The 27312-nt window shown below is 42.9% G+C and overlaps 1 protein-coding gene across 1 annotated transcript in view; it reads left to right on the top strand.

The window, feature by feature from the left end:
• The window catches only part of snd1 (staphylococcal nuclease and tudor domain containing 1), a 271331-nt gene that overhangs the window by 22282 nt on the left and 221737 nt on the right, over window positions 1-27312 (top strand). The window contains exons 10-11 of the mRNA XM_049567171.1: window positions 7609-7713; window positions 25735-25836. Coding sequence (XP_049423128.1) covers window positions 7609-7713; window positions 25735-25836 — 207 coding nt within the window. The remainder of the gene's footprint in view (window positions 1-7608; window positions 7714-25734; window positions 25837-27312) is intronic.

Genomic DNA, 27312 nt, shown 5'->3' with positions numbered 1-27312 from the left:
CACTTCTCTCCTCCTCTCGTCCACTCTCCTTTTCACTTCTTATTATCTGAGTGATGGATAGAGTGGAGAGGCAGAGCAGGTCCAATCCCCACAAGTCAATCCTGCTGACGCATCTTCCTTTCCGACTGTCTCGCCTCTCTCTCCTCCCACCTCTACTGGGACTGGAGAAGTGGATGTAGGCCATGCCCCAATAGTCTTCCTCTCCCCTCCTCTCCTCTCCCCTCCCCGCCTCTCCCCTGGGTAACCATCGACCTGCGAGGTGATGGATAAAAGGTGACGTGGTGTAAACCCCTTTACCAGCCTCTCATCACTAGCTTGTCAGGAACGCTGCCACTGTTGCTTTAGGTCGACCAAATCCATACCAGAATACGGGAAACTAGTGTGTGTTTGTGATATCTGAGGATTATATGAAGAGGGGCAGTAGTGTAGATGTCTTTGTGAAACAGTTACAGATGTCAGCATTTTCAACCTCATGCTGTGTAGACTGATGCAGTGTGATATTCTTATTTTTGCACTACTTCTCATGCAAGTGCACAACAACACAGCAAAGTTTGTGTTGTTTTACACTCATATTCTTTTAAGCAACAGGATGCACTTCAACTTTTAAGCCAGATAATTGTATTGAACATTATAATAGACTGAAACTGCCACCTTTTAAAGGAGCTCTATGTGATATTCAGTGCATATTCAGAGGTTGTCTGCATATGGCTCTTAACATGGAGGTGGCTTAGCCAATGGCTAGCAGCTAATGGAAATAACAGTATGAACAGTGGTGACAGGGCTGATGTTGTAAACCTAGGAGGAAAACAGGAGGGTGGGCGTTATGGTTGTGTGACAGTGCCATCCTCAGGGTTTGCACAAAGGTTTGCTTGAAGTGCTTAATTTCTTTTTAAATATTATTTTTTGGCTTTTATTTGATGGGACAGACGTAAGCATGAAAGAGGGATAGAGAGGGAATGACATGTAGTAAAGGGCCACAGGCTGGAATTGAATCCACGGCAGGACATTGCCTTTGCACGTGGGATGCCTGCTCTAACCACTGAGCTAATGGACGCCCTTAAGTGCTTTTAATGTTGAGGGCAACGAAACCGAGTCCTGGAATACCTTGAAAAGAGCCCTTTCATTTTTTTAAAGATGATTTTTGGGACAGGACGGTCAGAGGTGTAATGGGGGAGAGAGGGGACGACATACAGCAAAGGGACACGAGTCAGAATCGAACCCACGGCCACTAGGGCAAGGACATTGCCTTTGTACAAGGGGTACCTGCACTGAGCCAGGAGGCACCCCAAAAATAGACCCCTTTTTTAGCAACTGCTTGAAAGTCCCTGAGAAATGAACTACATATTGCTGTTTTACATTAATACTTTGACCAAAGTTTTGTCCATCAAGTCAGTAATGAGATTATTCAGAATCAATAATCCCTCATCTTTATTTCAGCATGGTGCGCTCTCCCTTCCTTTTTCTACCTCGCCCTGCTGATGTCCCGCCTGACATTGTACTTTATTTTTACTTGTAGAGGATGCAGAACAACCACCGCTCCACCCAGTTTTGTCTTGGCAAGGTGGTAGAAACATCAAGAAGTCCAAACTGGTAGAAAAAGATTTCCGCACACTTGCATCGATGCAGTGTTTCACTTCATTGTTTAGCTTTCGGTCTATTAGACCTTCAGCAGAGCATACATAAGGCAGCAATGGACAGGCAGGTAAAAGTAACCGATCTCAGCCTAATCATTGGCAGTATGCAACACACCTGTGCTCTAGAAGCTCCATCTCCTTGAAGTTGTAGTTTTTTTGCAGTTTATTTTTACTTTACTCTTAAAACCTTGGCAAAACCTGAAGGTCTTGTTAAACTTAACATGACCTAGTGAGACAACCAATCACTGTGATCTGTTTCCCTCTCTCTAAACAGTGTGCTACTGTAATAGCTCTGCTGAAAACTGAAAGTGAAACTTCAGTGCAAGGAAATGATGCCAGCAAGAACTTCTTTCAGATGGTATAGTGACATTCAAATGATTTGTTGAAGTTACATACAGTTATGTTTAAAAAGAGTATGATAAGATACCTTTGCTGAAAAGGGAGGCAATTTATTTCTGTTCAACAAAAAATGTATATATTTGAAAATGAATTAGCCTATTTTCTTCGACGGAAGCCCTTGAAAATGAAAAAAAAAATAGTGCTTGAAAGTCCTTGAATTTCATTTTGTAATGTTCGGGGCGTTATTGTTATCAGCGGTAACTGTCGCATAAGCGCATTGCAGAGCAGCAGCAATTAGCTAGTCAATGAGATACACACTGTGCAGGCACTAACATGCATGCGCCACTGGACCGTCTACCACAGCAATGAACAGAATAGCTTGGATTATAACACACACAGAGGAGGCGTGACTTTATGCTCCACTCAGGACGCCGTTACCCCAACATATCTTTAAATGGCAAACAGTGGTTTGCTGCTATAGTATTGCTGTGAATGTTGGACATACTTCCTTTAAAATTTGTGCTTTGTTTGTCTGAAAATCTATATGAAGTCACTGATTTACCTCTGATAATAGTAGAAAACTTAAAGAGAAGTGCTCTTTAATGTGCTGCTGCATCAGAGCGCTTCAAGGTCTTGTTAGAACAAGAGAGAAAAGTTCACTTTAACAACAGTTAAAATAAGAAGAGATGGCATGAGGGCTTTTTACTGTTTGCCCCAGTTAAAACAAGTCAGACAGAATGGTTACAAGGTCAGACAGCTTCTTTTAAGAAATTAAAAAGTCACTTTTGGAGATGGTGATGAGAAGAGGGTATATTGGTTCATGCCCCAGTTAAAATCAGTCAACCGATTAGGTCAGGAAGTCTCTCTAGATTATTGGTACCTGTCCCAAGGTAATGCCCTCACAAAGCTTGACACACTCATCAGTCACTTGTCTTTTTTTTTTGTAACCGGCACCCGGGGGCGACATGCCAGCTCGAGGTGTTTATCATAGCATCACAAACACCACTAGTTTATTTGAAACCATGTAATTTAGGTGACAAATCAGCTCCACTGGCAGCAAGAGTGAGCCACTGCCACAGGTGTTGCTTTTGAGGGAGTTGATCTGACATGAGTAATGAGTAAGTCCTGGCTGAGCCCTCGCTCGGCCCCTGTGGTTAAAACCAACCTAATGGATCCGAGTGACAACCGACACAGTCCCCGACAGTAGCCAAGATCCTCCTCTCTCTGTGTGACTGATCTTGGCCACTGCAGATGTCATGTCGGCCACGGGCAGAGGGTGGCAGTAGATCCCCACCTCTCGCGCATGAGATTAGACCAGTGAGTCATGCTTGCCTGCCTATTTGTCTTCTCTGCCTGCTCACTCGACCCTCATGGCAGCTACTTTGCAAAGACTTTTCTTTTTTTTTGCTCTATTTTTTTCTATCTATTCTCCATCTTTTCCCTCTGTCTCTGTTCTTGTGATATTTGCTGAGAGATTACACCCCGTCTTACTGGCTCGCTCCATCTTCCCGTTTCTCTATCTGGGCGCGTTGATCTGTCCTCCTTCGCCTCTCTCTCGTCTCGCCTCCTCCGGCTGATAATTAGCCAGTAAATGCTGAGCCATTTTCCTCTGCTCCTGCCACATTCTCGCTCGTGCACTTTATTTACTCGGGCAGGCCACAAAATGACCTTGTTACAGTGTGAATTTGTGTAGGCTGGTGTGCGTGCATGTGTGTATGTAGCTGCGTGCACGCATGCATGCTCCCCCCTCGCACTTACTCACTGCACCCCCCCCCCGTCTCTCTCCCTCCTGCTCCCTATGTCTCTGTATCTCTCCCACTCAGCTCAGTGATTAGTATATGATGTATTTTGGCTGCTGTTGTGGGCAGCCTATTTAGCATGTGGGCTGGTCTAATTTCTGTTCTCTGGTGGCAAATGCAATGGCAGTCTGATTTGTTTTCATGGAATAATGAATCTCCCAAAGTGCCTGATACACACCTGGATTTGTGTTTCGCCGTGCACGCTATCAGAAAGGTTCAACTCAATCTCAATAACTCAAAAAGGTTTTGTTTTTTTTGGTGATTTTGTTTTTCCACCACACAGCCGCACAAACACCCACACGGCCCGATATGTGCTGGAAAACATGGCTCAGACCTGCATCTCTCACTTTGAGGACTTTAGCTCGAGCACAGCCTACATATGAACCGCAGTTTGAGTGATGATGAGGCCATTTAATGCACATGTGGGTGGCAACATGTGTAGGGCGATCGATTTCTCAGTCTCTTGCAAGCGGCCTACTTAAAGGCTCTGGGTTTGGATGCCTCCTCCATCTCAGTCACATTATACCCCCAATCTGTCTTTTCGCTTGGAAGGGCTCAGGCACGTAGAATTACAAACATAGACTGGGTTAAGTTTGCCTTTGCCAGTGGTCTTCTTCAGTGGAAACCAATGCTGTGGTTAAGTATAGACGAACAGGGGTGTCAGAATCCTCATACAGACCAGTAAACCCAGTGCTTAAAAGCCTATGAATAACACCACCTCCAAACGTTCCCCTTCCTTTCAGTGTAAAGAAGCACATTCATCCATTTACAAACCAGATGATGAACAGCTTGAGTTCAATTTAAAGATATGCTACGCAGCATTGTCGGCGAATGTTTGTAAATACACTCACAAGCGAAGGTGATTCACTCTCTTTTGGCATTTCGCCTCGCTGTATTTTGCATTATTTTTATTTTTTTATATCGTCGTGTCTCTCGGATTCCTGCTGCTCACGGTCTGGCACCTGGTTGCTACCTTTTTATAAAGCTCTGACCTCACCTGAGCGCTGTGGAGGTACATGCCTACAAACGCCTCGAGCGCAGAAAATAAGAAGAGAACAACAAAACAGCAAAAACAGAGGCAGAGGGCAGAGTCTCTGCAGAAAAATACACCACCACACACTTCTAGAGGGTCATAAGTGACAATTGAGAGGAATTACTTGTGTGTGAGTTTATGTATTGATTTTTAGGAAATGTCGTGCATGGTGTATCTGAAAACAATATGTCTCAGTTTGTCAGTCTAGTGTGTACTGTCATTACATGTGTACTTTTCCATACATTTTCACTCCTGTGTAGTCGTGCTGGCATACTATTTTAGTAGTCGACTAATTTTTCATAGAAAAGTACTATTAAAGTACCCCAAATACTTGTATTGCAGCTTCTTATGTTCAGATATTGGCAGCTTTACACACTCTCCCATGACGGTGAACAAAAACCCTTTGCCGTGAGTACGAAACAAGACAAGGGATGACATAATTTTGGGGTTTAGGAGAGACGGACCAACTTTTTTCAACATTTTAACACATTTTTTGATATAATGATTAGTCGACTATTCGAAGAAATAATCGACAGATTAGTCGACAATGAAAATGACTGTTAGTTGCAGCCCTACTTGAAAATAAGAATTGTTGTGCTTTCGTTACCTTAGACTGAGTCGTTTATATCTACCTACGGAGCAGGCCTCTTCCACGGGGTCTGCCATTTTTTCCTACAGTAGCCCAGAATGGTAAAGTCAAACACTTGCTCTAGCTTGGGCCATTCATGCTCAAGTTTCAGTTCTGCAACCTCACCACTAGATGCCACTAAATCCTACTTACTGGAACTTTGACATTTAGCCGGTACAGCAGCTGCCTCTAAAAAGTACATACTTTTGCATGTCGTATGCTCACAATTGGGACAGACTAGTTTGCCAGAGACGGAGATCAACCCAGAGAGTTCTGCTGTTACTTTGTGATGTATGTAGTTTTACTTTAAAGTTATAACTGCTCAGACTGTAGATTCTAATATATTTGCGACAGTTAAATTACATTTGCATTTCTTTGTCAGTTATTTTTATAGTTAAGTCCAATAGAGATGCACCGATCCAGCTTCTTCAGTTTCGATACCGATACCGATGCTGATGCTGTGGCTTTGAGTATCAGCTGATTCCCGATACCAATCCGATACCATGGTTGACCTAAAAAGCTATATACCTTTACATGTAGAATAGAAAAGATGAGAGGCATCAGGCATTGATGACTACACAAGGTAAAATGAAACAAGATGAAACAGATTAATGCAATGATGAACTATTTATTTTTGACAAAAATAAACAATTGTGCAACAGCAGTTGAAATAGTGTGAAATACCTCCACACAGCAGATTCTCTCCTTCGCTCCATGACGTATGACGTAGCTCGCGTCACAATAGGTTTAAAGGGGAAGGATCGCCTCAGGTGTGGGTTGCATTTTCTGATACCTGATCCATGTATTTTGATGATATCGGGGCTGATATTCGATCCAGGTATCGGATCGGTGCATCCCTAATGTCCAATTGTCGTTTGTAATATTAATGATTATTTCGTTCACTTAAACAATCGATGTTCCTATTATTACTATTGGACTGGTCATTAGTTATTTGAATGCGCTGTCATCCTTCATTGGGACGACTGAGAATTGTCTGTCAGCCCTCATCTGTTTTCCGTCTCAGTCGATGTGACGAATCGTCCGCATGCAGAGGATTGTGGGTCAGAACGGCCAGAAAAGCATACTGGCTTGCACACTGCAAAACTGGACCGCATGTAGTTGAACATCCTGGTATTTTTGGCATATTGCGTTTCACATACTATTCATTGGGACATGCTAAACCTTTTCCTGCATACTATGTAGTATGGTAGTATGGGTATTGGAACGCACAAAGATACAGAAAGCAGCATTTTACATGAAGTACTCACTGTTGAAGTTTCTTCTAAAACTTGGTACCTCTTTGACTTCACAAGTGCATCACTACTAGGTGTGCAAAGTCAACCAGTGGGCTGGTTCTGGCCTGCAGGCTGTAGACAAACTTGTACTCTTGTCAACTGTCATTTAACAGGTATAGCTTTGAACATCCCCACATATTCTTCTAAACTGTACCTGCCATAAATTGTGCTTGCTACCTTAGGTACACAGAGAAATAACATTTAAATGCCAAACATAAATTAGTCTGTGTCTTTAGTTACACTTGTAAAGGTCTCTTGAACAAAGTGCTGCCAGCCAGTTGTTGGGCAGAGAGCTGTGTAATGCTCCAGCAGTCTATCTTTTAACAGGATGTTTGTGTTTTAAAGCTGTTTCTCTTGCACTCTGTCTCCCTCTCCCTCCCTTCCCTCCCCTCCCTCCCGGTGCCAATCCCCCAGATAGCAGAACGTCCTCGCTCTGTCCTCCAAACCTTCCCGGCCTGCTGGGACGACTTAGCTCCCTTACTTACTCAGTCACTCAGGGATCACTCTTTTCGTACCTCGCTCTCAGTGCCTTCTGCTGGTGACAGCACACGATCTGCACTGTCACTCTCCTTCCGCCTTAGAATAGATCTCTTCCTCTCCGTTTATCCTTTACCTGCTCCTTCACTTCCCATCTTTCTTTCAGTCTATCTGCTCACTCACTCGCCAAAATGCAATGCCAGTCTTTTTTTTTTTTGCTCCAACACTCCTCCATCCTGCAGGGGTGTGATTTTTCTGTTTATTTTCTCCTTAGGGATTTACATGTTTTTTGGACCCTTAAATTAATTTCTTATTGAGTTTCTTCCTTTTGGTGCTTTGTTCACCCAGCTTTTGTCCTTTTGTATTTATTGTACTCAACTCCTCTCTTCTTGTGTCCCTCTAGGTGATGCAGGTGGTCAACGCTGACGCCATGGTGGTGAAGCTGAACTCCGGAGAGCTCAAGACCATCCACCTGTCCAGCATCCGGCCCCCCAGAATCGAGGGAGAGGTACAAACAAACCCGTGTGTCTGTCTGCTTATGTGTGTACACAGCTTTGCACAGAGTGAGACGCTTCTTGTGTGAATAAGTGACCGAATGCGGTTATATGTGGGAGAGCTTGTTGGTCTCGCATGATCGGCCAATTAATCAGAGGCTCCACAGAGACGACTCGTGTCACCGCCGTCTCTGATGTCTTGACAGAGTTGGTTTATTTTCATTTGAAGTCAAACACAAGCTGTTTACATCTCCCCTGCACATATTCCTGAATATTTATCCATCTCTCTCTGTCTCTCTGTCTCATGCCCTCTTCTCCTCCCTCACACATTAGTCCTGCCTCTCTCTAAATGACCGTGGGAATAATTTTGACCACTTGGTGGCGCCCCTGCAGTTGGGGCACATGCAAACACAGTGAGACACTTGCACACACCCAGTGGTTGCAGCACTGCAGAGAGTGAGGCAGATCGATTTTTTTTTTTTCTCCTTCCCTCTCCCCTCTACACTTCCCCTTCTCCTCAGAATCACTTCAAGACTGTGAAAACAAATGTGCACACACACACACATGCACACACCTAGTTACGACAGTGGAGATGCATATTTACCCACACAATAGGCAGTGCTTTATAAAAAACAATGCAGTTACACCTAGACACAGAAGTGCCCTGTGCTCAACTACTGTCTCCACATCACTTACCTCCTCACCCACAGCTCTGATTATTAAAGCATTTACTGGTTGAAGTGAAGCCCATTTCATCACTATGTGTTGCTTAATGCATTTCCATGAGCTTAAAGGGACCCCATTATGCTTTTCCTTTTTTTCTGTCATATATGTAATGTTACAGTGTCAGATCTTTATATTAAATGTTGCTGAAGTGTCAAATACTGACATAAACAAATGTAAAAGTAATGCCTGTGAGCAAACAAACAAGCAGCTCTGTCTCACACATGCAGCCAGAGAGGTAATGATACAAATAATCTCTAACTGTAGCATCACATGGCTCACTGTTATTAATACGTTTAACAGAGTCAAGCCTTTTAAAAGCTTGGTGTTGGATGTGAGCTGCTGCTGCTGCTAATTAGCTCATGCTAACACTGTGGAGGCGGTCCTTCAGTGCTGTGTCTAACCTGTTTACAGCTGCAAGAAGTTTGTTTTGCTCCCTAAACAGCGAGCTGCAGTTGTTGTTCTTCTTCTTTTCTGTGTTTATTGGCGGCTTGCAGACAAAGTTTAAAGGTACATGCACCGCCACTCACTGTGTCGGATGTGTAGATGCTGCCCTTATAAAGTGAATGGAAGCAGTCTGGCTTCATATTATCGGCGCTATGTCCCATCATCGGCCTGATATAGATCATGCATCCCTACTATACTCCATTACGTTCACCCAGCTGCAATGACGGTGCAGAGGTGGAAGACCTGGAAATGCTGTCCAGTCGGAGCAGACAGAGCTTTTTAGGTAGGGGGCTTTAAGAGAACATGAGGTGCATCCCAAACAGAGGGTGAATACAGGTGTTCAAGCAAAGACAGTGTAAGAAAAAGAAAGTGTTAAGTGACCATCAAAGCCCCTTTCCACTGGACAAAACACCCACCAGCACCCATTAACCATTCCCTCCAGGATCTCGCGACAAAAAAAAAATAAAAAAAGTGAATTTGCGGCCAATTTTGTCAAAAATTGTGGTAGAAATTGTGGCATTTATGTTGTTTTTTTTTTTTTTGGGAAATTGCGGCAAATGACAAAAGGAGAAAAAAAAATGGGATTTTTAAATTTTTTTATTTTTTAAATTAGGCTACTACCTCCAAAAAAAAGTCATTTAATCAGTTGCTATAATAATCATACTGAATATTACAAAAATAGCTGCAAATGTTTTTTTTATAATTCTCTTCTTTAGTTTTATTTAATTAATTTAATGGCACCGATTGGCAGCGATGGAAATATGAGACCAGGGTGGACAAGATAATTTTAGCCGTCTCTGTACAAGAAGTGCTCAAACATCGTTTCATATTTAGTAGGCACCAAGTTTGAGAGAGAGACTGAATAACATTTTCATTGTCCTCCATGCTGCTTTCTACTCTTTACTAACCTGTTTTCTGGCCTATTCATGATGTTAAATGGATTACACTAGTAAAACAAAACAGAGAGGCATACTACTGCAGAGCCAGGTACATGGCTGCAGTCTTCTTAGAATGGGAAAGGAGTCTATTGCTTACAAAAAAAACCTTGCTCAAACGCGCTAATTTTGGTCAAAGAAAGGTATAATAAACATGTTCTAGTAGAATCCCAAAGCACAAGCATGAACCTGAAGATCGGCACAATAGGTCCCCTTTAATTTCAGCACCATGTTATTATTTTTCAATAAAAGATTGATTAAATTTATTTCTCATTTACCCTTGGTGTCTGAGTTCTCTGTAATGCTATCATCTTCTAAATAACGGGCTCAAGATGTCTGAAAATGTCGCTCCCATTAATTAGAAAGTTTTAGTGTCACAACAGTAGTGATTTTTCTTTTTTGTCAGAGTTCCATATTTCGAAGGCAACCCTTTTCTCTCTTTGTTGAGCGTGTCGGAGGCTGTTTGACAACCATTCCTCCAGTCAACACACTGTTTATTGTAATATCCGTTTATGAGCAAGTCATGTCTCACATTTCCCTGTTCAAAGAGGTATGAGACAGAGGGTGTTGTGCTTCTGTCGAGGAAACAGTTGTAAATGTCAGATTGGGGAATGTCTGCAACAGCCCTTTACTTTTTTTTTCCTGTTTTGATTGTTTTTGTTTTTATTGACTCCTCTCTCGGCTTGGTTTTTCGTTTTATGGTTTACTCTTTGCTATCTTTTCCTCTTTACTGTTGTGTAGTTTTTATACCCCAGCCTCTCCCTCCGTCCTCGTCTCCCTCTCTCCCCTGGTGTCGTTAGTGCCTCGCATCATTAAGAGACTGTTTTGTATCTTTCTCCCTGCCTCCCTCCCTCCTTCTGTTCTCTCCTCCTCCTCTTCCCCTCTTCACAGTCACTTTCTCCTGCCGTCCTCTCCCTCCGGGTGTGCACACTGTGGTCAGATTGTTGACCTGCACCGTTGCCCTTCGTGTGTGTTTATTCTCTGTCGCTCTCTGTGGTTGTAACAAGCTTGTGGGCAAAAACATCTCTCCATTTTGTCTCTCTGCCCTTTCTCCTGTTCCTTGCATTACAGAGCTTTCGCTCCCAACTCTTTCCTGACCTGGTTCTTTGCTACTTTTGGAGATTCTTTTATTTCTCTTATATTACTTTCCCTGATTTACTTTCCCACTGTTTCGGCTGCCTTTCCCTCTTTTTATATCACTGTCTTTGTCTCTCTCCTCCTTATTTTTCCATCTCTTCCTGTCGTTCAGTGCCCGTCTGTATTCTGTCTGTCTTTGCCTGCACCAGATGCTTCAACAGTATGCGTTTTGTGCTTCATTACACTGTCGTATGTTGCTGGGTGCCTGGGAGAGTGAGTCCAGATGTGAATGTTTGTGTGCAGTGTATTGGTGTTATATTGGCACAGTGTTGTATTGCTATTTCTTGCACTTCATGCATATTTTAATCGCTCTTGTGTGGTCGCATGTGTGATGTTTCATGTAAATACCAGGCGTATTTGTCAGAATCAGTCAGTCTGAGCAGCAGCTCACTGGGCTAGATGAGTGAAATATGTTGTTGCCTGGTTAAAATATTGCAATGTCAGTTATGATACTTTGAACTTGTACTATCATGTTGAAATGTATGCCTAAAATCTACTAGAAGTCTTTAAGGCTACACTAAGATTTTGCCAAGTCTGCGGATCTTGCAGGGTCACTATTTGCAAGACTACAACTAGACTCCTTTTCAGATTGTTTCCCATCCTGTTCCTGGTTCAAAATATTACGCCAGACTCCCTTTAACTGTACGTTCACACCAAAAGCTTCCAAAGAGGTAAAGTCTGTCATGGACGCCCAAGAAGCAGAAACTGTCAAAAATATTTGTGGCAGCTTTGATCGCTCATCACATCAATCATTGAACGTTTGATTGTGCTTGTCAATTTAAAGGAGCCACAAAGCGGACTACTGGCTTGAAAGCAGTGTAGTTGCTGCTTGCTGTTGTCCAGTCAAAAAGCTCATAGCTGGCCTAAGGAAAGTTATGTTTAGTCAATGAAAACAGAAAACGTATGTCATTCCATTCAAACCAAGCAAGCAAGACTTGCATGCTACGGCGCAACGTTAGCCCGCAGTTCTCTCCTCTATTACTAACATTACACACTTTCAAAATCACCAGACCAACCAACTACCTCCGCGACGTGGTCCCAAGCCTCAATCTTTTTATTTTGGTCTCTGTAACTGAAGAGTGACACATTATAAAGGACTAAGTGTGCACGAAAGCAAGTAATAGGCTTCTCAATATCCATTGTCGGAACAAGTGTGCTGTAGGAACCAAAGTTACATGGCTTGTTCTCTGGGACCCACTTCATCGAAGCATGTCAGCTTTCCAATTGGTTCATAGCTCATTACCATAAAGTTAAACAAGTTTTAACTCCCCTCCAGAGCCACTCCGGTTGCTTTGGTTGCCCAAGACGCACGGCAGACAACCAGGTCGCCCAAGTCGCTGGGCTCTCATTGAAAACTAATGACTTACGCTGCTTTAGAAGCTCTGGTTGCTGTTGGTGTGAACATAGTTAGAAATATGACGTAGTAACAGTTCCTTGTGTTTTCCCAAGAACACATATCTCTAGAAACACAAGATAAAAGGCGTCATATGTCGACTGTTTTCTTGTTAATTTGGCATCAATATAATCCATAAAGATAAACAGTATTTATGATCAAACCTTACATTTTGGATTTTGTCACCTCAACCAGCTTCCGTTTTAAATCAAGATTTCTCACTAATTGGGCTGTTGTTTCTTCACAACTCCACCAGTTTCTCCTCCTTTTCCACAGTACATCAGGACTCATACTTGTTCTCGTGCCTCCCTGGTGTCCCCTCCATGTTTACCATCTACCCAGTTTGCTGCTTCGTGTTTGGTGCTGGAGTGAGAGCAGTTACTGATTTTTGACAGTGTTCATTGCATTGAACTTCAGTATTTGTGTTAGGCTTGGGCGGATTCTATTTTTTCATACCTTCATACCTTCCTGACATTTCACCAGGGTATAAGGTTTAGATGATGTTTGTGTGAAGAAAATAGAACAGAATTTCAGCTACTGGTGATAGAAGTTTTGGTTGCATGGATATAATTGCCTAGCCTGCAGTGTTGTTTTTCTAATATGTGATCTGATGATTTAGACAGATCTTGAAAGGTTTAAATAGTTTTTGCCCATAGAATAGTGAATTGATAGGAAACAAGTGCCCTTAAATGAGACCTATTGCCGTTAGAGATGCACCGATACAGCTTTTTCAGTTTTGATACCGATCCCGATGCTGTGGCTTTGAGTATCAGCCGATACCTGATACTGATCCAATACCATGGTTGACCGAAAAAGCTATATACCTTTACATGTAGAACAGAAAAGACGAGAGGCATCAGGCATTGATGACTACACAGTTCTTTCCTAAGATAAAATGAAACAAGATTTAACAAAAATAAATAATTGTGCAACAGCAGTTGAAATAGTGTGAAATACCTCCACACAGCAGATTCTCTCCTTTGCTCCATGACGTATGACGTAGCTCACGTCGCAATAGATTTAAAGGGAAAGGATCGCCTCAGGTATGGGTTGCATTTTGCGATACCCTATCCATTTATTTTGATGATTTCGGGGCCGATATTCGATCCAGGTATCGGATCGGTGCATCCCTAATTGCTGTGGCAGATACTGACACATCAGTGGGCTGAATGGAGATGATATTTTGAACAAAATCATGTAGCTAACAAACTGCTAACTAAAGTTTTATGTGGCAACACTCCCAAACAGGGGCAGAGGTAATTTTTTTTTTATTTTTTTTTTTTATAACCAGTCCTGCTGTATTCCAACCACTTGCCAGTCCCCATCTTTCTCAGCCTCCAGCAGTAGAGACTGACCTCTGGTGGCGAGTGCTGTGCACTACACCGCCGCAATACAGCATCTCCATATCAGTTTAACAGAAAGAGGAGCATCTCTCTTTGATGGATTTGAAAATTAAACCTTACCTACCCAAGCTTAATTTGCATAAGAGGAAAAACTTATGATGATATTAAACATGTTTGATTTTACTGGAATGTCAAGACCTTAAAAAGACTGACTTATGATAGACCAGACTGCGTTTTTTTTATCACTTAGATCAAATGATTGAGATCATTGGAGCACACACCAACTGAGGTACATGTCTGATGATTTTATTCTGACATTGGAAATTTGTCTGCAACTGTAAAATCACCTGAAAAGTAGTTAAATGTCAGGCTGGCATTACTTCTATAGGTAAATACACATGCTTGTATTGTAGATTTTGTTACTAGCTGTTAATAACTGACATTATTGACAAGTAAAGGCAAAAAAATCCCACGTAGATTGAAGTGAAATGACATCAACAGAATATACACATGTGCTTTCTTTATTTAAATTAAAACATGTAGGGCAGTCAGAGTCAGGAATATCTGTGTCAAAGCCAGTGCTTCCTATAAGCAAGAGAGGTCTTTCATATGACTGCAGGAGGCCAGTCTTTTTTTGGAGGCGGCCTTACATAAAAAAAAAAACTGTTGCTGCAATTTGTCTTTTGATAAGGCTTGTTCATGGTGCTGCTGCTGGTGCTGTTTGTTAGCTAGTTATTTCTGTCTGTGAGCTAAAGAGCTGCCTGCCTGCCTGTAATGCTGTTGGCTCAGCTTTGAGTGTTGTCGCTATGGCAGCAATGCAGAGTTGTGATAGGTTTACTGAAGCTGTGATGAGCCCTTGGACTGTAAGGTAGAATCAGGGAAGCACCGACCATTTCTCTGTTACATTAACTAAATATTTTTGTATGATGCCCATGCATGGAATTGTGGCTTTTATGTCCGGTCTTATTTGCCAGCTCGGCTTTTGTCTGATCACTAAATTAGGCGAGTGAGCTGTTACCTTAGGCGAGCAGGGGAACTTCATTTCATGCCCTGTCTCCACTCCTTTACAGATGCAGATATAGCAGTTCACATTATGTTACTGAGAGTGTTCTGGACGTTGTTAATTTTTCCTTTCATTACTATCACTCAGACTATTTTTAAAGGCAGTGAAATTCATCGTTTAGCACCTCCAAATGTTGGTGATCTCCTGCCAAAGTATTTGTAAAGAGGAGCAGCTGTGGCTGTGGTTAGGATTTTTTTTTTTTGTCTTCACCATGCCTAAAAAAAAAAGGGGTTAGTGCACATGTAAGAAGCATACATGCAGTGACAGCACACGCAACCCTGACAACTGATTTTTCGCGGCTGTAAGCAGCGATGGATGATTCCTACCTGTGGGTCAGGCGAGTGAGAGGTCACAGCAGGTATCTTTCAGCCACGAGCTCGACACACACTGACATCATGTTGGCTAACACTGTCACGAGTGAGCTGGCGTGTTGCTTACAGTGCAGCAGACAGACACAAAGATGTCGTCACGGTTTGAGGCGCAGCTTACCCACACAGGCACACACACACACACACACACACACACACACACACAGTGACATGCTTGGTTAAGCTGCATTAGCCTATGTCAGGAAACATCTTGGAAATTGGCGTCAGCATGTGCACAAACATGGATTACACACACACATGTGCTGTATGTGTAGAGACACTCCAGCTCCAGAAAGTGTAGCCGGGGAATCTCTAAATTTGGTATCGTGACAATGGTGTGTGTTGCATTCTCTAGAGGTCTGTAGGGATTCTCTTGTGCCAGTTGTCATTATTATCTCTGTCTGTCTGGATGTGTGTGTGTGTGTGTATGTGTGTGTGTGTGCGCTGTTTGGCAGTGCGTTCTGCAAGCGAGGCCGTTTGTGCCTGTGTGTGTGCAGTTCAGAGGGGTAACAGAGGTTACATGCGACGTACCAGTGCACTGATGAACTGTGACCGCTCCTGCCATCCTCTCCTCTCAGTCCCCTCCCCTCTCGTGACTACACTAATTGTGTAGTGCCCCCCCCCCCTCTCATTTTGGTTCCACCCCTCCCCGGTGTTACTGCTGTGGCATATCTTCAGATGTGAGTTATTTTGAGCCTGGGAGTTGGAGTCAGCTTTTTCTTCTCTCCTCTCCCCCCACTTTTTTTTTTTTTTGTTCTCTTCCTTCATTTTTTTTTCTCCTCATGTGCAGCAGGACAAGCCCAGCGTAAACATGAGTGGGGAGAGATGTCTATGCAACTCAGTGACTCACTGTTACACCCACTCACTCACTCACTCACAATCAGCGCGTTTGGGTGCGTTTGCGCGTATCTGCTTTGACAATGTCTCGAGTGTTTGTGTGTGTGCGTCTCTTCATGCATTATCTGTGTGCTTATGTGGTTTAAGTGGGGCTAAGGACAGTGCTGATGGAGCACATAGAGAGGTCAACTCACTGTCCTTATATAAGGCAACACAATGACTATGGCTCACCCCCACGCCACTCCATACCGCCCTGCCTACTCATGTAACCTCTCCACAGTCCACTCTTGTGTGTGTGTGTGTGTGTGTGTGTGTGTGTGTGTGTGTTGACTCTGTAGATGATTTAGTCTCACAGTACATCTTTCGCTCCCTCCGATAAACCACTTGTCTATCTCCCTGCCTCCCTCCACCCGTCTCTTCTGTGTCCCGTCTCCTTCTTATTTTTACATTCACATTATTGGGTTTATTTTTACACTGGAGCACTGCACACTGATTAGCATTTCTGTAAATACGGCAGCTTCGACGCAGGTCTGAAAAGTCTGGCAAAGTATGTGGGTAGAATCATTCACATCTTCATAACTATGTAAAGTACATCAGATTGCGTAGATACGTCTGGAAGGCTCATCACAAAACAAATGACTACACTGTTTTTGTTTGTTGCACACCTGCCGCTTGTTGTTACTCCGAACAATAGCTGTACAGTAGCATGTTTGTGTCGCTTTAGCCCGCACATGATAATAAATTCATTTTCACATCTGCAATTGTAGTCAAGACATCAAAGCCGCAAAAAAGGTGGTAGAATATGGAAATAGAAAATGTGTTGCAGCGCTGCTACTCAGGTAATTATCGGCTGTAGTGCGGGGCAGGATGCTCAAATACAGTGAAAACAGATGAAGGAAATATCAAAATGCTGTCAAACGGAAAATTTGACACCACAACAAGCAAAAAAATAATAACATGTGGGACAAACAGACAGATAAGAAAATGACAGCTTACAAACAAGTAACAAAACAGCAGTGTGCTTGGGCGTCGTGTTAATGGAATTTCGGTTCTCAAGTTGGTGGAATACAGTAACATAATATTTGTGTTGATTTTCAGTGGCTTTCAGATCAGATGCAAATGTCACTGGAGGAATATAATTGAAGTTTGATACTCCTTTTGTGTTTTCGTTCAATATTTGTAAGAATTTAAAGTCATGCAGCTTCATGATAGCCTGTTTAAAGGATAGCTCACCGCAGAATCAAAAATCAAAGAGTGCACCCAAGTTTAAAGGATCAGGACATATTCTCACACTAGCCCCTTTTACACTGCCAGATTTTTGGCGAATGTTGGGCCGTTTTGCAGGCAAGCTGCAAGCGTTTTGACACATGGAGCCAGATTGGCTGCGTATGGGTAAACATATTAGCGGAACCTTTTTGGTTTATAAAGAACGCAAACGGAGAGGCCATTAATAGTCAAGTGACGGGGACGGTGAAGAATGGGCCGACATATAAGAGAATCACCGAAGGACTGACCAGCCGCGGCTTCCCTCCCACCTCACTGTTTACGTCACACGCTGAGCTACATGTTTTGTTACTTGCTTACGCCCCCATTGCCCCGAAAAGGGCACATTCTGTCTAAACAAAAGTAGGTAGGCGGCATTTTGCTGCACTCCCCGATTTTGTTTTTATACTGCCAATGCTGAACGAAGACTGATTGGGCTTTCCTGCAAATTTGCACAATTCCTATTCAAAAAGGGCTTCTGTTAATTTATCTAGATTGGTTTGGTGTGAAAAGTGTTGGGCAAGCTACTTGAACAAAGCTACCAGTTACTGTACATCAAAATGAAGTTTCACGACATTGAGACTACCCCCAGAGAAATGTAGCAAGCTAAGCTATGAGAAAATAGAAAAACTGTCAGCCAAACAAATCTGCAGGCCAAAGAGTATTTAGTTAAACTAAGAATAACAGACTTAGATTAAAACCTTCTTCTCTTTTGTTGAAGACTTTGTGACATTTGAACATGTCCTCCAATAACATCACATTGTCAGTCGGCCTTTTTTTCTCTCTCCTCTTCCTGCTTAATGCATTTCCTGACTTGGCCTCTTTCATAAGGTCATCTGGCTCTGTCAGTAATTTAAAAACAGAAATCGAAAATGTATTTTATAGTCAATAAAACCACAATAAATAAAAGACAGCAATATAAACAATAAAAATAACAGACATATTAAAACTTTTCTTTTTGTAGATGTCCTGCAAACAACACATGACATCAATGTATCACTTCCTTCTTAACTCGTTTCTCTGTCTCTTAGCCCTTTTATCGACTGTTGTTGTGTGCAATTCTCGAGTGTCCACTGCAAATCCACTACATACTGTATATACAGTCTATGGGCAAGACATGTGAGAGACGAGTCAAGAAATGCAGTGTAGTCAATCAGAGGCAGAGTAGGGCAGATCTTGCAAAGAAAAGCCAATAGTAAAAGCAGCAAGCAGAATCAACTGAAGGACTAGTATGTGATGTCATGCAGAAGTGCTTCTCTCGTCGGTCAAGTTACTTATCCTCAGTTTAATTATCCTTACTTTTCTCCAGACCTCCGCAGTAAAAAAGTCCACCGCCCTTCAGAGCTTAACTTTTGTGGACGCCAGTCAGTCAGTCAGTAAATCAGCTTTGCTACTGAAAAACTATTTGATTCAGAAAGTCGTTACTTGTAGTGACGCTGCTTTCCACTACTGGGTTTGAGTTGCTGAGTGTTGAAGATTTGCCGTAGAGATGTCTGCCCTCTCTCAAATATAATGGAATTAGATGACACTCAGCTTGTGGTGCTCAAAGGACCAAAAAATCATATGAAAAACTATGCAATGTCTCGTTCCAGAAATCATGACTTGATTACCCAAGATAATTCACAGACCTTGTTGTGAGCAGTTTCATCATAGTTCCATTATATTGGAGAGAATGCAGACATCTCTACAGCCGATATCTCCAACACTCGGCAACTCTCCCCTCAATAGAGTTCAATACAAATGTTCCTAAACATATTCCAAAACCTCTTTCCATTGAAGGATATGTAAAAATATTTTTCTAGTCAGTTCAGTATGTATATAACTATATTGTAACATGAATACTTCCAACATGGCTACTTGATATGATTTTGGGGTGAACTGTCCCTTTAAGCAGACGGGCCCATCTGCTCCCTACTCCCCATTTGCGACTGTGGCTTGCTCCTCTCTCCTTACACTCCTCTTTGTTTTTATCCCCTCCCATGCCTCCTCACTTCTGTCCCCATCCTCCAAATCTTATGTCTGGCCATGTGTGCGCCCTCGGCATGCCCCTAGCCTGGCATGACATGCTTTGACCTCAAGTTTGGGAGGATGGCGACAAGAGAGGAGGGTAGCCTGCTTTCAGACTCACTTGTGCACCATTGGCTGAGCGAGGCAGATTGGTAGCCAGTATCCCTCCTCACTACTGGGTGAATATTTTTTTTTTTGCCCCATTGCACTATTTGGCTGACACAGTTAAAAAAGCAAAAGACTTGGCTTGCTGTCGTTTGTGTGCAGGGAGAGGATGTTAAACAAAGGGCTGCCTTAGAAGATAAAATGACTGTTGCTTTTCAGAGATACAGTTTTGTCAAGAGCAGAAAGTAAACACCACCTGAAATCATTTTTGAGCAGAATGTGTTTTGATACTGGCCATTTATAAATGGGTGCTTTGTGCTTGACGGATGCAATATGTGCGATGTTATCAAGTGTAAGCTGTGCGAGTTTGCTCTGTGCTTTCAATAGTTGAATATAATCAGCAATATTGGAGATTTTTTTTTTTTTAGCCTGCAGCGCTGCAGTTAGTCGAACACTGCATTACTGTGTCTGTGTGTTGTTCCAGTCTGACTGTCTGTCTGGTTTCCAAAATTAAAAACACAACACTGCTCAGATTGAATCACAGTGTAGCCCCTCACTCACTGCTTTAGCTCCCATTTTTTGTATTGCATCTTTATTAAAAGAATATATCACCCCCCAAATGGCCATTTGTATATCAATAAATCACCCTGTGTTAAGTTAAATTCAGGAAGAAAACTGTTTTTCTGGCTTGCCTCTGGTGAACAAACAATCCAAACAGAGAGAAAGTTCTTGATGAATTGAAGTCATGGGTGACCATGTTCGACAACAACAAAACTATATTAAAACATCAGTATACAAACTCTTGCACAACTCATGCAGTATAAAGTCTCATTTATCCAGTCATATGCTCAGTACCTCCCAAAGAGACAGCCCTTTCTGACACTTACCTGTGCTCTATTTAAAGCCAGACTCCATTGACAAAACAGTAATTTTACTCCGCTGAACATGGGAGTTGCTCGTCTACCACTGCCCCCATTGGTAGTTTGTGTATTGTGTGACTTTGGTGTTTTAAAGTGTTAGATCAAATCCTTGAAGTCACACAGTAACAAACAAACTGCCGATTGAGGCAGAAGTAGACCAGCAGCTCTGGTGTTCAGCGAGGTAAAATTACAGTTTTAGTCAAAGGAGTCTGGCTTTAAAGAGAACATCGATAAGTTTCATTTTTGGTTTAGGTCCCTGTTGGAAAGGGCTGTCTGTTTGGGAGGTACTGAGCATATGACTCAGTAAATGAGACTGGCGTTGTCTGCAAGAGTTGTACGCAAATTTTTTTTAACACAATACCAGCCAATGACGAGATTTTCCATCATATATGATAGAATGCTTCCCCGCCATTGACGAGATACTCCTGTAGTCCGTGTTTTCACTTATAGAACGGCACTGCCATGTCCAAAAACAAAATAAGTAAAAGGAGAATCGGAAGATGTTGTTTGCAGAAATGTAGCAGCTTGTAAACTGCACGAAAATGCCGGTGCCGACGAAAAAGTTGACTGTTGCGCCAGCCATGGAGACGTTAATGGACTCAGATAATGATAATTCCTGTTTTGATCAACATTCTGAATCTGATTTGGACGAAGAAGCAAATGAGTTTGAAGGAGCGAAACCGGATCAGGACAGGACGAAACAGGAGAGCAGAACACTGAACGATCACTGAACATTTTTTGCTATTATTTCTAAAATTCAAACTGAAGTAATGAAATGAGAAAAATACAAAAAATGTAAATGCGAAATTGATTTTATACGTTGTATGAGAAAAATGACATTCTTTGACAAAAAAGCATTTTTCTCAGGTTTTTGTCCGAAATGGAAATAAGATAGAATAAAATGTTGTTTTTTTTTTTAATATATAAAACAGAAGGTCTCTTCTTTAGTTTTGTGTATATACGGTTTACATATTCATAGAACAAATTATTCTGTGGTTCTTGAAAGATTAGTGAATATGATCAAAAATACTGGCGGTGGCTGGCAACTTAAAAATAATACACTGGCGGGGAAAGTGTTGATACACTTTAGTTGTTGTTAAACAGGGCCCCCTGTGACTTTAATTCATGAAGAATTTTCTCTGCTTTTGGATTTTATTGTTCACCAGAGGCATACAAAACATACAAAAACAATCTTTTCCTAACAACTTGAACACAGCAGGGGTGAGTCATTGATACACAAATGGTGTATGCATTTTGGGGGGCGGGGGGTGAAGTAGTCCCTCAGTGACTGCACAGTCAGCCGTCACAGCTGTCCCAGTGAATTTACCTGCAGTGCTCTGGCAGCAGCTAATCATGAACTGAGTGGCTGTTTGTTGTTATGGTACTCCAGGTAATTTCATTCTGTAATCCAGGATCTCTCCTGAGTCTATTGTGGGATCATTTCAAGTCACTTTAGTAATGACTTATTTGTGTTGTGGCGAATGGACAATAATGCCGTGAATGTGAGGTTATTAGATTAGATATATTAGATTTTGTATTGTAGTACTGTAACCAGCTACATCCTTTATGCTCCTGCATAAGTGTGTGCCCCCTCTTCCTCTCACATTGTCTCCCTCTCTCTCCGCCCGGCCCCTCTGCAGCCATTTAATGTTTATGCATGCACGGTTGAGTAATGTTGTTACGCATACAGTAGTAAATGTTGACTGTTTGTCTACGGCTCCCAGTGCGCCGCTTAATCAAAAAATAATGTCCACTCTGTCTGGGACACACACACGCACACAGCAGCATGTTTCTCCCAAAATATAGGTTACACACAAAATAATTCTCAACCAGTTAAATGCAAAAATAAGGTCTAATACTGTACACTCCCCCCACCTCCAGCACCACACATCAGAAAGCATGACGTGCTCCTGAGTCATGATTTCACCCTTGAAGTTCCAGAAGCTGCAAATGCTCCAAGCAGCAGCATCCACACATTTGCAGCCCCAGCCCCCTGCAGCCCTGCGACACTGTACAATCCAGCTAGCGTCATGCCTCTGCAATAGTCAAAGATGATTCCTGAGCTGTAGCTGGTAATTTGGAACGAAGGGAATTTACCCCAAATAGAACAGAACTCCCCCCGAGGACAGCGAGAGCAAACTGTTGTTATTGGGTCACGGTTGAGACACAGCAGTGACTCTCTCCTCTTTCTGTAACCTTCCTGCAACTGCATAATAACAGTTTAAGGATGGCGCACACAGAGTTTGTCTTGTCTGAGTAATTTAAGGATGCTAATGTTGTCACTTTATCTCAGACTGGAGTTGAAGTCGGCTCCGTAGTTAAATAATTAGACTTGTCACGGTCTGTGTTCTCGCATACTCATCAAGTGGAACAGCCTTGTGTAGGTTTTGTTTGATTGGCAGCGGGGCACATTTCTTTTCAGCCGTCTGAACTGCACTTAACTGTCGGGGAATGCTTAATGTCCCTTTGAATAGCGCCGCAACTGATGTGGACCACTTTGTAGCTTGTAAACAAAGCGGTGCAGGCCCGTTGTGAAATATTGGGCAGTTGCTACAATCAATTGGCACCATTGATTCCTATGGCTGCCTTTGTGTCCGTGTTTTTAGTTGTAACATTTCCTCTGTCTAATTTTTTTTTGTTGTTGTTGTTGTTTTCTGACTCTTTCCACTTCCTGTCTTCAACTACGCCTCGCTCCATTCCCCATAGACCTTCCCAAAGATGGAGGAGAAGTACCTTTCGTCCTCCTTGTCTGCTTCTCCACTCCTTGTGGGTAATTGGCATAGAGTGCTGACATTTACACTCCTCGCCCTCAGTGACATGGCTTCCTTTCCACCATGAAAAAGCTTATTAGTTAAAATGATTTTTTCCTTTTTTAGTCTTTCCCTCTTCTCTCAGGTTCATTCTTTACTTTCTGCTGTTCAGAGTCATCCTCTTGTTTTGGCCCGTGTATATCAGAATCCCAATGGTTTCCAACAGGAAGAACTACCACCAGTAGGCTGTGTGTAAAATGATGCAAAGACACTGTCATTCGGCGTCTGGGAATTGTCGTAATGTATGAGATTAAGAAAATATGGTCCAAAAAAAAAAAGGGATTTCACTCAAGCAGTGCCAGCTCGGTAAAAGTTATCCTCAGCCCCAGCAGCGGACGGCTAAGTCGGCAGCTCAGGCACAAAATGCAGGATTCCTGGCTGGCAGTGCTCCTAAAAGGCCCCATCATCCCACCGCAACTGACTTGGTAGGGATGAAAGACCCTGACAATAAGCCCCGGCTGACACAAAATGGAGGACATCGGCTCTTGGCTGAGCGGTGGGGGATTTCCGCTGGCCATGTGTGAGATTAACTCACCTCCGAGGTTCCATGCTGTGCTGACTCTGCTAGTGAAAGTGGAGAAGGATGAGAGCGAGGGAGTAAGAAAAGAAAGATAGAAAGCTATTAAACTCAAAGGTTATTACATTGCTGCCAAGGTTAAGGGAACTGGCTGGTAGATTTGGCAGTTTCCAGCGCTTCTCTACCAGGGCCAATCCAGCAGGCCTTCTGTGCTGTCGTGCTGAGACTTACTTCAAATATTAACAGTATTTTGGAAGGAAAAATGTTTGTTTCTAAAACATTGTTCAGTGTAGGAGTTCTTTGTTTGATGGTACCAATACCAGTACCCTTGAAGTGATATTGAGTACTGTATTTACCAGGGATGTGATTCATCTGCACCTGACAGGGCTGCATATGTACCTACGCTTGTGTTAGTCTACCATTTAATGCCAAATGAAGAAGACGAAAGCGTACCAGCATGAAAGAACAACATCACATGGATGAAGGCAACAAGTGCAGCTGCAGCAACAGGTTCGCTTAGACTCATTGAAAAGAAAATGGTGCCAGAGTATTTTGTTAATTCTTTGCAATGGGTGCATCTTGGATTTACACTGTGCTGCAAATGCCAACAGTGTGATGAGGCACTAAGCCTTTATTCTGCACTAAGAGTTGCATGCTGTGTTGCAGTGACATTTCTGGGGTGGTCCACATCAGGCTACGGCATAGGCTCTACATCGACGCATAAACCCACATAGACTAGTACTTTGTGTTCAAGGCGGATCATCAGGTCATCATCACCACTCATTTGGTGGCGTTTTGGCAGGCCAGCTCTGTTAAATACACTGCACTCGACTTAACCACGATGCCGACCATATGGGTTGTAGCTGCTGCAGCAGCGGGCCGATCATATGTTGCATTAAATTGTTGCGAGCAAAACCATTCAAATATTTTTTTCTAGACCTGGGTCCAAAAAGGATCAAATTTAGGTATCGTTTGACTGGATAAGTTTGGTACTAATTCGTACTGCAGTGTATCTGTTAATACTTCAAACGTATTGAGTACTGTTCCACCAGTGGATTTTGTCCCCACAAGATTTATTTCAAAGACTTTAAATGAGCCATAAGCACGTGCTCCGACATACAAACACACACTCACACACCCTTTGCTCCCCATGTGTTCTCTCCCCACATCCATCAGCCCAGCTGTGTGCCACACCTGGCAGCTCCGAACAACTGGAGAGGCATTAAAAATGAATGAAAACCATTGAAGAGAAGAGGAAATGAGGAATTAATCCAAGCCTGTGTGTTCATTTGGAAGAGTGTTACTTCTGTTTGTATGACAGATAATGATGGCGCTCATAGAGGAGTGTGGGAGGGGCAGGGGTGGCGAGCATACTGGAATTGTCATTCATAGCCTCATTCCTCCTGTTAGCGCCTGTCGTTTATTTTCCCACTGCGTCATTGTCATTTGCTGTATTCTTTTTTTTTTCCCCGCCCCTACAAAAACGGCACCTGTCACTGTGTGCGCGTGCATGCGTACACGTCTCTACACACTGGGAGCAACACAAAACCTCATCCTCCTTTGAAAATGCAAATAGGTTCTATTTGTAGCCTGCTCCTGTCAGAGAGTGGGTGAGCGTATTGAGGGAAGTTTTTGTGCACAGCTGTGCGAGTGTGCGCGTGGCATGTGGCTACATCTGTGTGTGTGTGCACCATGTGTACGCACATAGTGTCAGCTCGCCTATCTGCTTAACACAAATGTCTTTGCCTTGGCTGTTTGCATCTGCGTCCTTGGTAACTGTACTTTGATTTTTTTTTTTTATTTTTTTTTTTTTTGGTGCAGTGTGTCAGTATTGACAGCAGAAGTGTTAGTGGGACTGTGAAAATGCCACTGTTCACATTAAAATCACTCAGTTGATAGTCCAGATCCTCACTATCACAGGGCTGACGTAGAGGGAGAAGAGGGAACAAACAAGCTGACTGTGTGCGAATCTGTGTGTCTGTGTTTACGTCTGTATGCATGAGCTGGGGGGCTGTTCTTGTGTGTGTGCATGTTTCTCGGAGGTCTGCATCTGCAGCGGATGTGTTAAGCCACGCAGCTTTGAGAGTGCAATGTGAATAATCTTTCTCTTTCTGTCTTCTCTCCCCACCCCTGCACTTCCTGACCCCTCTCTCCCATCGCTTCTCAGGAGAAAAACAAGGACAAAGACAAACGTTTCCGTCCGCTCTACGACATCCCCTACATGTTCGAGGCCCGTGAGTTCCTGAGGAAGAAGCTCATCGGTAAAAAGGTAAGAAGTGGTAACAGAAACTGAAAGCTCCCAATCACTTTCTGGCTCTATGAATCAACTTGATTTGCCTTTAATCATCTTGTAATGAATTAAACAATAGCACTAAACAGGGATCCCCCCCAGTGGCTGTACATACACTCCAACACCCTCCTCCCCCCACCCACCGGTAGCCAAACACACATTTCGGAAGCCCTAAGCTAGGATATCTGTTTCTCTCCTCTTCTCAGTTTGAATACCAAGTACTATCGGTAGATACCCTGGGGCTTGGTATTGGCCGGGACGCACCCTTTAAACAAGCAGTGTTGATTTCCCCCTCGTGTGTCTATTGATCTACCGAGTCTGTACACCTAGGGGGCTGCTATGATTTACACACATCTGACCCAGCAGGACCTGGCACTGAGCGAGGGAGCACTCGAGACACACGCCACCGCTTGAACATCTGCCTTTTTTGTCTTAAATTTGAATAGAGGAGCTAGGAATTGAGGTTGGTTGTTTGAGGGGGGAAAAAGAAACACAAAAGGTGACTAGATTTAAGGCTCATCGTTAGATACGTGTAGGGACACAGATGGAGTTTTTTGTCTGTACTCAGTGTTAAGATTTTCTGTATTTGTGCATATTTACTGAAAGCTTACGGATACGGACAGAACCAACCAGTCCCGCCAGAAATCATGGTGGCAGTGTAGCCGAAACGACTGTAGGACACGACAAAGACATGTTATAAGTGGCGGGACAAATCAGTAATATAGTAAAAAGACTTCTCCGTCTGTGTGTCATGATCTATTTAATGGCCTCACAGACCACTGCCGTCCACTGTCCACATCCGCTGTTGCCTTGGCAGAATCCAAATGCCCACCCTCTGGACTTGGGGACTGAGCCCTCGCAGATTTCAGTTGTACGTACAGTGACGGGTTCACCGTTTTCACAAAAAGCCAGCTAGGGCCGAGACCTCAAGCCACTGATAGACGGCCCTCAATACTCTCTTTACTCGTCATGGAAACATTCGAGCGACGATAACAATCATTGTAACTGCTGTTGTATGTTGTCTGCTAGATAATAAGATACAAATCCCATGTAAAGAGTTGTTTTGCGAGCGAACAAAATACATTTCTGTATAACACGCAGACTGCAGACATTCAAATGCAGAGATGGTTGTAAATAAGGACGGGGCTATGACTAAATAAATCAGGCAGGCCTGCTAGTTACATCAGAAGATCTTTTTTGGTTGTTTTTCGGACACTTTTCTAGCCTAGCTCCCAGGAACACACCCGCAAAGTCCGCAAGTCTGCAAGTGCGATGAAATCCAGACATTTTACATTCAGCCATTGTTAGTTGTTGTTGTCAGAAACTTTTGACTCTGCCCTGTAGTGCCATCTTGTGGGTATATCTATGCCGTGGGAAGTTGACGGTCACAACATTTGAAATGGACGAATCTATTTTCGTACGTAAAGGGAGTCTTAATGGGACATTAATGCTTGA

This window comes from Epinephelus fuscoguttatus, linkage group LG22 (assembly GCF_011397635.1).
Source record: "Epinephelus fuscoguttatus linkage group LG22, E.fuscoguttatus.final_Chr_v1".
Lineage (NCBI taxonomy): Eukaryota > Metazoa > Chordata > Actinopteri > Perciformes > Serranidae > Epinephelus > Epinephelus fuscoguttatus.
Note: the sequence above shows the minus strand (reverse complement) of the source record. Positions and strands in the feature narration are given on the sequence as shown.